The sequence below is a fragment of the Xiphophorus hellerii genome, chromosome 18, assembly GCF_003331165.1.
Source record: "Xiphophorus hellerii strain 12219 chromosome 18, Xiphophorus_hellerii-4.1, whole genome shotgun sequence".
Taxonomy (NCBI): Eukaryota; Metazoa; Chordata; class Actinopteri; order Cyprinodontiformes; family Poeciliidae; genus Xiphophorus; species Xiphophorus hellerii.
The window spans coordinates 19,595,609-19,610,099 of NC_045689.1; the positions used below are offsets into that span (position 1 = coordinate 19,595,609).

Below are 14,491 nucleotides of genomic sequence, written 5' to 3' on the forward strand. Positions count from 1 at the left end.
TAACCTGGTCATTCAGTATATTCAGGTAGTCAGCTGACCTCATTCTTTGGTCACACAATGTTGCTGAACCTAGACCTGGCCAACTGCAGCAACCCCAGATCATAGCACTGCCCCCACAGGCTTGTACAGTAGGCACTAGGCATGATGGGTGCATCACTTCACCTGCCTCTCTTCTTACCCTGATGCGCCCATCACTCTGGAACAGGGTAAATCTGGACTCATCAGACCACATGACCCTCTTCCATTCCTCCAGAGTCCAATCTTTATGCTCCCTAGCAAACTGAAGCCTGTTTTTCTGGTTAGCCTTACTGATTAGAGGTTTTCTTACGGCTACACAGCTGTTCAATCCCAACCCCTTGAGTTCCCTTCGTATTGTGCGTGAGGAAATGCTTTTGCGTTCACAATTAAACATACTCCTGAGTTCTGCTGTTGTTTTTCTTCGATTTGATTTGACCAAACGTTTAAGTAATCGCCGATCACAATCATTCAGGATTTTTTTCTGACCACATTTCTTCCTGGAAGACGATGGTTCCCCACCATCCTTCCAGTTTTTAATGATGCGTTGGACAGTTCTTAACCCAATTCTAGTAGTTTCTGCAATCTCCTTAGATGTTTTCTCTGCTTGATGCATGCCAATGATTTGACCCTTCTTAAACAGACTAACGTCTTTTCCACAACCACAGGATGTGTCTTTTGCCATGGTTGTTTAAGAAATGAGGAGTTACTCATTGCATCAGCTGGGGTTAAATAACTTGTTGCCAGCTGAAAGATAATCGCCTATGCAGTACTTATCCAATAGGAGGCTTGTACCTATTTGCTTAGTTAAATCCAGGTGGCGACTTTTTTTTTGGCCAGGCAGTGTATATATACTGTATAAACAGTATATATATATAGTGGTACTTTGTACAACAGCAACAACTACAAGCAACTACAAGCAAATGCTTACTGTTCCAACATTGTGAAGGCATACTGTACACTGGAATCGATAAGATGAAATGGCTGGGAGGTAAAGTCCTTCTTATTGTTATGAGGAAAAATGCCATAACGCTATAACCATGGATGGCAGGGATGGTTAGAAGAGTAGATGAAAGACAACACACTATTGGACAGAAAACGAAGCAGAGCAGGGAGGCCCTAATTCATCAAAGATCAATCTAATGATTCTGGTCTTTCTTCTTGTCATCAGTCTGCTGCAAAATTGCCTCATTTGTCTACATAAGACCCTCTGCCATGCCTCATTTCAGGGAGGTGAAAAGGATCAGACACAATGATGGAAATTATATATTTTGAGAATTTGAAAAGATAGGTCAGAAAAGGGAGAACTCCAAAGCATCAAGTTTGATAAAACATGTCTTTATCACTGCATTACTACAGTTAAAATGTCTAAACTGACTAATGTGCAACAGTTGGTTTTGTTTTCCTTAAAAAACTACATATTATCAGTCAAATAAAATGTGAAAATATTCTTAAGGATAATCTAATGTAACTTTTGAAGGACGAATGGAACAGAAAAAAAAGAAACCTGAGAAGAACAATCAGCACAGAGCTGAGTGGTCTGTGATTATAGTGAGCAGGGTAATCAACACACTTCATAGCAAAGGCAGCAATTACATCACAAGTTACACTTCACCATGATGGAGGCAGTTTTGTTAAAATAAACTTGAGTATAAAGACTAAACTTCAGAAAAACATAAGTACAGTGTTAACAGAATTAGTTACAGAAAAATATCAATAAAACCCTCAAGAGAGCAGTTTCTGCGCTGTGAAATGCTTTAAAACCAGACTAATATATGCCCACAATGCTATGTACAGTACATTGATGGAGTCTTTCAGTTGGGATTAAAATATCTTTTCCAGGATTGTGCTTTAGGGAGCATTCACTCTATTCCAGTTCAGTCTACTTTAATGGAACTCTAGTTCTCTTTCCAATCGAACTCTAATGCGGACCAAAAACGCAAGCTCTGGTCCATCTACAAACCTACGTCTTGGTTCAGTTCAAGATAACTAGTGCGGTTTGCGGTATTGCAATGTTTGGATATTTGTACTTCCCTAATCTGTCTACAGCTGCTTTGTCAGAAAAAATAAATAAATCTTTGTTTTTAAGGCGGTAATGTATTACATTTTTAGTATTGTTTTGGCTCAAGCAGAAACCCTTAGTGAAAAAGCAGAAGAAAGGCAAGCCCTACTTGGAATGCATGCTCAGTCATATTTTTTTCCTTATTTGTCTGTGTGTTATAGAAAACATTCCCAATACTTATGTAAAAACACTGAAGCAGAGGATAGCAGGTGAAATCTCAACTACAAAGAATGCACATTCCTGCTTCAGGGGTTTCATTCTATGTGGAAAAAGGGCTGAAATATGATTCCTCCTGCCATGACCTACCAAAGTTCATTGTCTTATCTTTGATCACCAATGGAGACGCCAACTGAGAGGCAACATTATGACTTTGCAGGTAATATGATGACAGAGAAGCTTAATAGGGAACGTGAGAAGGAGAAAGAAGAAACTCTTGATGCATTTATCTCTGAAGTAGAACATAACGGTAAAAAAAAAAGAAAAAAGAGACAATAGTAAAAGTAAAAGTTCTAAAATCATCAACAGTCAACAATGGTGCATCAAGCACTCCCACCCCACATTCAACCATTCAGGCCATAGTAATTGACCAATCCTTTTGAAGTGGAACCTTCTTCACCACAGGGGGGAAGTTTGAAGCTGTTCAGGGATCAAACAACGAGGGGCTATTTGAATGCAGGCATGTGCTCACTGAACTTTTCTTAAATTGATTTTCTTGAGAGCATCAGCCTCTATAGTGACAATCAAACTCCCCAATGATCCAGCTAGAGTCCATTACACTATAAGCTGACTGAAAGGAAGTCGAATGCAAGTTTGTATATGTTGGCCTTGTCTGTAGTTTGCGTAAGGTAAGAATATTTATTGCTTGTTCTGAAGAGCTCTCTGGCTGAAGAACTTCACATATTTACAAAAGAGGAAAAGTCTAGCATTTAAAAGATAATTTTACTTGGAGATTATAAAACTTTTGGGGATTAATTTATTTCACAACCTATTAGAAGACAATAGTTTTTAAGATAAATTTATCCCTGCTTGAGTTGATTTAAATTTTGCTACATGGGTGATTCATCCTGCTGGACGTATCCATCAGCAGATGGGAACCCAGTGGTCATAATGTGATGGACATGGTCAGCAGCAATGCTGAGGTACATTGAAATATATTTAAAAATACTATAATACCAGAGTGTTATATTTTCACACTATGCATACCAGTACTATATTTGGCCATTCGAAAAATGTTTTGTTGCACTTGATGCCAACACGTCTGTATAATTTAATGGGTGAGATTCTACATTTCAAAGATGGAAACCTTTTGATGGAAAAAAAAGAGAGGAGTAAGAAAAATTTGAGTTTTTGCTATCAATATTGTCAACCCAAATTTCAACAATATCACAAGTTCATGTTTTATTGATATAGTGAAATCCTTTTCTAATTAATAAAAATATATATTTTTTGTTTACTTACAACACTTAACATAGGACCTTAAAAAAAATTTTCCAAACAAAAATTCAAGTTTTCAAATTGTATAAAAATTTTTGGATGATCATAACAAAGGTGGTGAAAGAAAGCGCAGAATGAAAATAAGTGTTTGTTACTCCTAAACTCTTAGTTTTTGTTTAAGCCTCTATTATGTTTAGTTCAATCTTTTCAGAAGTGACAGATGCTGCAAGAGTTGTACATAGGTGTCTACATGTGTGCTTCCTTGCTTAGGCAGAGCTAAAGCTGTGCCTGTTTAAAGCAGTGTAATCTCAGAAGAGCAGTGGTGTGGAACCCCGTCAAAGTGTGTAGGAGGGAAAAGAACTAAAAAAAAAAGAAAAAAGAAAGGTGGCTGGAAAGACTGTCATACATAAAGGCAACAACATGAAGAAAAAGCTGCCCCCTACATTACTGTAGGAAATACTAGCAATTTTGTGCTGCCATCCATGTGCATAGTGTTGTGTACTTATATATGTATTGTGTAGGTTTGATTTGAATTTAGGAACGCAGCTAATAGTGTGTTCCAAATGCATACCAATTAATATTATCATCATGCAAACTTTCTCTGCAAAAACAAAGATGGGTCTACATTTTTGTGTGCCTTAATAAAAGCAAAGTTAAGTTGCTGAATGTGGCAGATTGTGTGCTGCTGTACATGTTGAACTTCCAATTAGGGAGCACAACATTGGTGTATTAAGGACCCATGGTGCCAACCCAGCTTAAAACTTCACAGTAAAATGCAAATACTCCTCGCACAGAAATCCTTCCCATGCCAACAGAGCACACACATCTACTATTAAATAGAAATAGATTTGCTGTCAGGTGCAAATATTTACAAAGGAACAGAACATCACTCAGATAGACATACAGCAATAGAGAAATATATAAAGGCACAGCTGGAAGAGATGGAGTCTAAAGCACTAGGGTTATACACTGGTATTTTCACATAAACACTGCTGCAAATGTGTACATAAGTTATCATATTAACTCTTACATTAATAATGCAAAAACAGTGGCATAGAACTGACTTGGATTTGATTTAAATACTCAAGACTCAACTCAATCTCAAGGTCTAGGACTTGAATCTTTATTTCATGTAGTCAGGGTAAACGTGAGTGTAGGTGTAGATCATTTGAGTGATCAAATAAACTTTGTCAGCTTTCAGCTAAAAATGCCTGATTGCCATGGTTACATTACACTCACAACATTTGGCTTCTTAGTAATCTTTCTTAACATTACATTCCAGAAAAAAAAGCTAAAGGCAGCTTCCAAGTGCTTCTAGTTTTATTTAATGTTTTCGTCAAGCAAAGCTTTATAGTAAGTAAATCACAAACCTCTGAAAGAGATGTGCACATTCTTCTGTTTGAGGTTTCTCAGATTGGGAACTATTAAAGATTTTCTTTTTTTTAACATTTTATTCATGTTAGCTGTAGCCATCTAATAATGGCCACAAAATTATCTCGCAAACATAATCATCAGCTATACCAGTTTAATGTTGCGTCTCTAAATTGCCACATACAGTACAAACCAAAAGTTTGGACACACCTTCTCATTGAATTCAATGAGAAAGTGTGTCCAAACTTTTGGTCTGTACTGTATGCCACAGATATGTACTAAGGCCACATAATCAATGCAAATGTTACTCAACTGGAGCAGCAATGGTTCAGTAAAAACATTACCTTATCACATACTATTCAATTCAGATGCTCTGTCTGCAAGGATGGTGATCTACTCACCACACGATACAGAATGCTTGAAGTGTCTATGACTGACATACTCCTCCTGACTATCCAATTTATTCACCTAATAATTATTAGGTGCAGAGGCACACTTTTAGATGTGTCTCTGCTGCACCACACCTGAATAGAAGAATTCGGTCATTAGCAAGGCTCTGGAGAACTGATCTACACAAGGAGGAGGTAATTAAGCCATTTCATTCCAGTGTTTTGTACCTGTGGCACATCTAAAAACTGCAAGACACCGGCCCTTGAGGACTGGAGTTTGACACCTGTGCAGTTTCCTGTAGTTAGGACAGTAGACTTTAATCTCCAGATCAGTAAGAATGAAAAAAATCTAAATCTGACATTAGCAGTGCTTCTCAATTCCAGTCCTCAGCCCCCCCTTCTCTGCATGTTTTATATGTGTCTCTATTCTAGAACAGCTGATCCAAATGATTGCATGACCTCTTCTGCAGCATCAAGTACTGCAGAAGCCTGTTAATCACCCACGGATTCAATCCAGGTGTGTGGCAGAAGGGAAACATCTAAAACATGCAGGGCAGGGGGGCCTGAGGACCGGAATTGAGAAACACTGCATTAAGGTAAAATGAATGTACTCCAGCTGGGCACAGCAAACACAGATTTTTTAAAATTCATTCTTGCTGCATAAAGAAACCTGAGCTGAGGTCTTTTTTTACGCAGTGGATCTAGACTGTGGCTCTGGGTCAGAGGTACTGTAGTCGATAAGTGCTATAAAAATACTGCACTGTGATGGCAATGTTAAGTAACCATGTGTTTCTTTCAAACGTTCATGTTCTTGGCTGAAACCAATGACAAAAAAGTGGGAATATGTTTATCAACTGTTAAAAAGAGAGGGTGGTTTCTTCATGAACTCAAGTATTTCTATTGAAATTGATGTTTTAAACTTTTTTTCTCTGTTTCTGCTCTGGTGAGTAGAACATGTCGCGGCACATCACACAGTTTTCCCTCTGCATATTACCGGGTTCTGAATTTTTTTCTCTTAAAAGTTAAAGTCTCACAAATTTTGGAAAACACAGAGTTGTTACTGTTACCTTTATTCTGTCGGCTTGCCAGATGATAGGACTTGGATCTATAATATATGTATGTTTGAGTGTAGATATTGTCCAGATCTTGTCTCCAAGTATCTGGGCTCAAAGACTGAAGAAGCTGCTCTACAGTGTCAAAGGCAGCTATGGTTCTATCCAAGTCCTCCAGTGTCTGAGGAGCCTCTGTGGCTGGCATCTCGTTTGCACTCATGTCCTGCAATAAATAAAGGGGGAAAGATTAAAACTAAAATTTTCAAATTTAAAAATAAAAAGCTAACATAATTAAAATGCTTTTCAGTAAAAGGTATTTTTTGGACTAAGTATTAGCAAAGAAATACCCACAGAAGGCAGTAAAACGCTCACGTAGACTGGGACTGAGACATAAGCAGTCATGTTTCAAAGGACTAAGGTAAGTAATGAAATGATTTATAAAGGTTATATGGGAGAGTTGGCCTGATTAAAGATGACAATAAAACAGAAGTACTCCATTGGGACTTAACATTTGTTAATATTTACTGTAAGAGCTTAAATTAAGTGGCCTTGTGGGCATAAATCAATCACACTACCTTATGCCTTCCTCCATTTTTTTCTCTAAAATGTGAAATAGATCCGCCCAACTCAAGATAATACTATAAAGGGAATTTTAAAAGCCACTATATCAAGATGTAGCACTTTATGAATGTGAGGCTAACACCTGAAAAATGTCTGCCTTTGCATAATCAATTTAAAAGGACAAATAGCTATAATGGATGGACCACATTTTACATCTGCTGCTTAGTTGGCAGCAGCTACATAAATGGACTTAGGAGGAGATGCACGGTAGCTTTATACATTTATCAGGTTTTATAAATCAAGAGATAGCAAAAACCTAATTATTTGACTTTCACTGGTTATTGTTAGCATCTACTTATTTATCTAATAAATGTCTGAATGCTTTAGTAAATACAAAATAATTAAAAAGTGAATGCATGCAGCTAGTTTTGCCAATCCATTGCAGGTAATTTACTGAATATCAACAAGTGTTCCCACTTCTGTAAAATAAGGAATTCTATCAGTTTGCTGATCTGGAAAATTAAGGTCCAACTTAATAGAATGCTAAGAAGGACATACATTACCACTGATCTTGAAGAAGTAGTAGCTTTCATTAACACAAAAAACAATCCTCCTCAAAGAGGCAAGGCAGTGAAAAGGTCAAGAAAAAGATAATTACTGCAAGTTATAGCTGCTGACTGAGGTTCTACAAGAAATTCATTTCCAGGGTGTAGCGTTTTACACATGGTCCCTGCAGTGATTTCATTTTTTAATAAATACATAACACTGTGTAACAGGCCATTAACTGTTTTTGATTTGAAGTTTCTTCAAATTCTTTTAAAACCTAACAAAGACTAGAAGATTAGGCATTATTTTTTGATGCAACACCTTAAAATTGAATGAGAGTGTAATCAAATTTTAGCATGGCTGTATTATTGAAATTATTAAGAGGTCTACAAAGCAAACAGATGCAAGTAAAAAACATCATGAACCAATAAATGAAAGTAATGTATCCATAAAAATATCCCACTGTTAATTTAGAATAAGTAAGCGTGGCTCTACATTTCAAACCACTAATATAATAAATATGGTATATGCCCCATGTTTAATGTGTGAGTGTGTGTTAGTCACAAAATATGACATAAATGCAAGTCTAATGAATTTCTTTCTTTTTTTGGTAATGGCTCAGCGTGAAGTACCTGGGAAGTAGCTGAGCTGCATGCATTTACTATGTGAAATACAAAAGCATTTTATGGAAATAATTTTTTTTATTGCAATATCAGTCTAGCATAAAACAGAATATATAAAATAAATTTCTAACTTCAAAATTTCCACTAAAAATACAAATACAAAAGTACGCATTTAGTCTTTTCATAAATCACTATAACAAAATCAAGCCTTATGTGTTGCCCTGCGACAGACTGGCGACCTGTCCAGGGTGACCCCGCCTCTCGCCCGGAACGTTAGCTGGAGGTAGACACCAGCACCCCTCCCAACCCCAAGAGGGACAAGAGTGTTAGAAAATGGATGGATGAATGGAAAATCAAGCCTTTCTATTTAGCTTTCTATTTGCTAGTGTAATAACTCACCGACATGAGTTCAGTGACAGCTTCCCAATTGGTGTCACCCTAGAAAATGTAAAACAGAACAAGATAAAGTAAATGTAATGTCAGTTAAAATAATTATTTGGAGGATTATTTGTAAAGGCCTGACCCACTTAGTGTATTGATTGTTTTGATGTTTTCTGGCTTTAGTACAATATAAAGTTCAAACAGTGGATCAAGGAAGACTGGTGGTACTTGGGCTGGCTTTAGTGGTATGCAAATAAATTTGGTGTTAACATTTCCAAAGTAAATACAAAGAAAATAACAGTTTTAAGAACATCAGACCATACACGTCATTTAGACGTGTATGGTCTTTCTTTAATCAGAAAGAAAAGCGAGGTGCACAATATTTTGAAAACCTCCAGAAAATAATTAAGTGGAGGACTAGGACCAGGAACAAATCCTAGTAGCAGCTTCGCAAAGTTTAATTTAACCCAGATGTCAAAACATCTATCCAGGAATGACATGACACCCAACTTAGCTGTAGTTCCAAATTGGACATAGGAAAGACTAGGGGATTTGCTTTTTGTTGAGCTAATCACCATCAAAATGCTGTACTTTCCAATGATTTCTTTTACTTTGATGCCAACTAGCAGCATATTCAATACAAGTCAAAACATTGACTGGCGGCTGACTTAAAAAGATAAAAATCAACAGAAGTTTAAATAGACAGTTCACCACCACATTTGTTTTAAAGATGTGTCAGTCATTCTTCTTAAGTTTCCCATTAAATCAAATCATCTTAACTATTCAGTGTCCACATGTAAGCTGGACTAAAGCTACTGTAAGTCATGCTGAAATACATAAAGCAAAAGGTCAGCCGAAGGTCTTTAACATCAAAGAAAATGAAAAGTCAGATTGTTTAAGAAGTGACCTCCCACCTAACAGTTCAGTGCTCCTCTACTTTTCTATTTTTTTTATTACATACTTGACCTTAAAAAGAACTTGCAAAGAACTGGGTGGAGCATTCACATGTTTTCCAGGAAAACCAGGTGTCTGCCTGACTGGCTGCCAGCAGAGGGTTTCCAAAGAACCTAGTCATAGCACATCTATGCAGATATGTGCAATTGTTGGAGAAACAAATCAGACTCCAGTCACAGTGTGTTGTTCTGGACACGGTTGACCAAGTTTGTTTTGAATATTCCCATTCGCATACTTGCATTTATAGACATCTTTAAGGAATCACAAAGCACATCAAGTTGCACTGGCTATTAGATCTGTCTCCTTTATAAAGTCCTAAATGTCCTTACTGATAAATGTGGAACAGTAAATCTGTCTCCATGCACTCCAATGAACACCCCGCACTCACTTTGTTCTGCTGCATGTGTTGGGGTGAGCTGTAGATGTAATAGGGCTGAGATCAAAGGTGGTCAGTGTGCAGAGGTTGTTTTAAAAGACTCTTGTATGTGGCTTGAAATGCACTCACAAACATAGATGTACAAAGTAGTTGTGACTGAGGTTAGAGTGTTTCCTATAAGATTGTCAGCACTACTATTATTCACTCTGCGGTGACTTGGATCTCTAAATTTATGGCCTAAATCTACTTAAAAGTTACAATCAAGGAGAACTAAACTTAGCAAAGGATGGGCAATTAGAAAATATTTCTTGGATGAGTCTAAAGGAAATACATCTGAGTCAATGTAAGAACCACTAAGGTCAGGGAAGTCGACTAACTCAAGAAGATGTTTACAGCATTCTTGTCTATTTTTTTTTTTTTTTTTTTCAAAAACCAAATGCTGAATGTGAACCAAATTCTGGATCAATTTTCTGGTTCAATCAACCACACTGGTAATATTACAAAGAAAGAAATCTTTGTTCCCTATGTAAATATAGGTCCTACTGAATGCAATTTTAAGATAAAAAAATCTATGTTAAAATTATTATGGTTTAATCGCCTCTTCAGCAGCTGGCTATGCTGATCTTCCTCCATATCAACACATCTTAAATTCCATATAGCACTGGAAGCTATCATTATTTTAATCAAAAAAACAAAAATATTCTTTCAGTTGTAGCAGATAGTGCAAAAAAAAAAAACTTCAGTGATAATTTATTAAATTTATGTTTTGTTTTTTCAATTTAACAGGGATGTCTCTTGGATATGTTATAGATGCAGCAATTCCCAAACAATCACAATTAGACTGTTCTGAGCTGCAGTAGCTAAAAGATGTAGCTCAATGTAACTCTAATTGTAGACGTTAGTAAGAATAGACAGTCTCTTAAAATTCTACAAATTTCTACATAGTTTGTATGTATCTAGCATTTTGAGGGTGCAATTACTTATTCATGTTTCTTTACTTCATAAACAACGACATGTCAGGATGTCTTCAACTTGAGGTTAAATTTAGAAGAAAAAAATATACATACTGGTAAAGACGGGACCATTTCTATGTTGACACCCTTGAATTAAAAGAAAATGTTTTCTTTTTTATCATGATCAGATGTTAACAAACTTACTGATTTCCTGTGGAACTACCTGAAGCATCGTATTATTCCCTTAGAGAGTTAACATAAAGCCTGTGTTATTTTAACACGCTTTTGTTTTATATGATGTATTACTGTTGCTGGGAGAAACAGACAGTCCTGCTTTCAATTTTGCTTTTAATACTTTGGTTCACTGAAAGAAAAAATGTACCTTGGCATATTCACTGGTGGTGAGGGAATGGATTCTTATTTACAGTAGCAGCCTAGTGGAAAGGACGTAAGGGAGGTGCCCCTTTCAACTCCATTTTGTACAATTGGACACTCAAACAGCAGAGAATCAAGCATGTGGTAGACAGCGAGGAAAGCGAATGCGTTTCCCCATCAGCTTTTACAACGCATGAGCAGCTGGAAGGACATTCAAGTTAGAGGATAAATTACACTGACCACATCTCTGCTGTTTCATCTATGCCTGAGCTGAAGCTTATTCTCAGGTTATAACCTAAAGAATATTCTCATGCAGCAATACATCTTTCCTTTAGATTTAGTGTCACACTTCTGAACTTGCACACTTCTACCTAACAGTTTTAGTATTTTTCTTAAGAGATTTATCTTTTTTTTTAAAGGTTTTATTGGCTCTAGTGACCTTTATTTGACAGTGAATTGACAGGAAAGAGGGTAATGACAGAAGGGGGAAGACATGCGGCAAAGGTCGCCAGGCCGGGAATCGAACCTGCGACAGCCGCGTCGAGGACTAAGGCCTCTATATGTGGGTTGTGCTTAACCCCTGCGCCACCACAGCACATCCCTTAAGAGATTTATCTAAAGAAATGTTATGCATGTATTGTTGTGACACAATAAATGCTTGTGTGGTGAACTACTAGATCAAACGGGACATATTACACGTAAATGAGTATTATCAGAGCAGTCTTTCATAAATATTGAAAAATTATGAGAAAAATAGGAAACTGCTCCAAGAAAAGCAATGTAGCTGGTTATTTACTGAGTTAATTAGTACTTAGTAACCTGCTTTTGGTTGCTTGACCAGACATGGTGCTTGCAGCTTGTCTAACTAAATTTAAAACATTGTTGCCTTACTAAAGTAATACACGTTTAGTTTCCAAATCAAAGCTGTACATGTTTATTGTGACAAAAGTGCTTCTGAACAGTCAATTTTGTCATTTTTTAGTAAAAGAAAAGGGTTTAAGTCTTCTTTCAGAAAGCTGGAGGTCAGTGAGGAGCAATGGGTAAGCAGCAGCGAAGGAAAATCTTCCCAATCGGAATAGCTGTAGTTTAATGATAGGACTGATCTTAAGTTTCTTTCTGGATCTCCATTTTTGCCTTCATTCCTCTCTATATGGTGTCTTTGTTTTAGTTTCCTATATGGATGTTTGTTTTATCAGGTCCACACCAATTTATTCCACATAGCCCAGTACCTCACGACTGGCTTTCTTGCCAGTTTTCTCATTGTCTCTCGCAGTTTGGCTTGTTTTAGTCATTAGCTGACATCCTGATAGCATCTCAGACACCTGTTCTCCCCTTCCAGTACTGCGTCTCCTCATTCTCTCCCTCTAACTCTCCTTCCTTCACACTTTTTTTTGTGCCTCCTCTCCTTCTCCTTATCTGTTCGACAGGTCTGAAGAGAACAAATTAGACCTACTAAATTAAGCCACACGCAGAGCTCCAGTCTAGCTTGAGGGGATTTATGTGTGTGAGTGCGTGCATGTCTGTTAAAGATAGAAAGATGCAACACTCACACTCAAACGCAGGAGCTCTTTAAAAATTGGGTAAAACTAATCTAATGAGAAGGGCCTCAAGAATTGGTTTCTGTTCGTAATGCAAAGGGTTGTGATTATTTGACCAGAGGAGAGATTGCAAAAAATGAGGGAGGAAGGGGGAAAAAAGCTGTAAGACTCTGAGAGGGGTAGATAAGAAAGTTATTTGTGGTTTACACAGTGGCAGAGGAAGTAAGTAGGTATATTTAGGTCAGAACTTCATCATGGGAGGCTTTCACATTTCCCTGTCATCATTACAGACTGAAAGGTAGCACTCAGCGCAAGATAGTTGAGGGTATACCCAGCTGGTTGACTGGAGTCTATTTTAGACTTTGAATTTCTGCAGGTGGTCTTCTCCAGGTGGTTCTTCCCACAGTCCAGATTCATAAGTGACGCAGTTAATTGGTGACTGCAGATTAGAAAGCGAGCCTGAGTCGTTGTCTGACTCTCAGCATTAGTCCTGTGATTCACAAGTTAGTTTCCAACATATAATCTGCTTCTCACCAACTACCAGCTGGGACAGGCCTGGGACATGACTGTACCGAGGTGCATCCACCTTACCATCCGGAAAGTTAAGAACTATGGTAATTCAGAAAATATAGGAATTCCTATAAACTCATTAAAAAGCAAACTAAACAAAGTTTGTTTTTTTGTAGCTTGTTAGTAAAATATTTATGAGAAAAATGCTGACTGGTTTAAAGTTAGCAAAGGTCTACAGAGTCAGACAGCTTAAAATATCTTTTTCTTGTTACTATAAAGCTTCAGACAGACCAGATCCTTCCAAATAGTCCTTCCACACAGCAAAAAATACTATGTAGCACCACTACAAAGCAAGTGAAGTGTGGTAAAATCCACACACTTCAGTAGTTTCAGGATAAAGTTAGAGTAGCTGTTGTTTAGGAAGCAACTTTAAATTTAAGTGAGGGTCTTTATTTAGAATGGTGTGTATTAACACATCTGCATTATGCTCTAATGGAAATATACAATGACACAAAAGCTAAATGTCATCAGTAGTCCTAAGCTGCTGTAAAACATCCTAATACTTTAGATTATTCTGGAAAAATAGAGGAATAAAATAATTGTCTGTTATGACATGTTTTATATCTGCTCTAAAATTTCATTTTGATATAATATTTTGTCCTCAATGTTAATCTAAAAGACATGTGTTATAATTTCAGTGTGTGCTGAACTGCACTGCAGCTTAATCATGAATATTAAGCGCAGTGAAATTGGGTGGTGACCAGACTCAAAGAGTTTTCAGTTTGACTGGACCTGACTGGTGACAGACTGGTTGGAAAATAAAATTCTGACATTCTTTCAGTGAGAGTGAGAGCGCACCATACCTGAACACTAACAGGCTGCACTGACAACAACACTCCTCTGTATCAAAGCCGCTGTTGAGGAAAGAGGACTCAAAGTATTGGGATCAAAGAGGTGTTAAAAAATGAAGCCAGAGAAAACAGGAAAGTTAGAAGAAGCATTTTAAAATGAAACCAGAGGCATGTCAGCAGTTCATTCAGGTAGCTGCAGCAGGGGGCTAGACTTCAGAGGCTGCTTGGCAATTTGAACTTTTACTGTTTGGATATTTTTTGGTAAAACGAGATGTGGGCCACAGAAAGCCAATTGTTTACCTTTTGTTGTTATAGATGAAGGGGCAAATAGACAGACCATGGCCCTGTTTCAGAAAGCAGGCTTAGCAAACTGTTATGTTAAAAGAAAAAATTATATCATTCTCATAAACCAGTGAAAACATCAACCAAACTGTAACCTGGAGGAGTTAAATTCTTTGTAGATGTACTAGGTTTATGATAAGAATACCATAAATACAGAT

General features: G+C 37.2%; 1 protein-coding gene across 2 annotated transcripts in view; it reads right to left on the reverse strand.

The window, feature by feature from the left end:
• pdgfd (platelet derived growth factor d) overlaps positions 1 to 14,491 on the reverse strand; it is a 70,860-nt gene that overhangs the window by 10,575 nt on the left and 45,794 nt on the right. For both annotated transcript variants that reach the window (XM_032546076.1, XM_032546074.1), the window contains exons 4-5: positions 8,453 to 8,491; positions 6,339 to 6,546 (exon numbers count right to left, since the gene is read on the reverse strand). In XM_032546076.1, the coding sequence (XP_032401967.1) occupies positions 6,339 to 6,546; positions 8,453 to 8,491 (247 nt within the window). The remainder of the gene's footprint in view (positions 1 to 6,338; positions 6,547 to 8,452; positions 8,492 to 14,491) is intronic.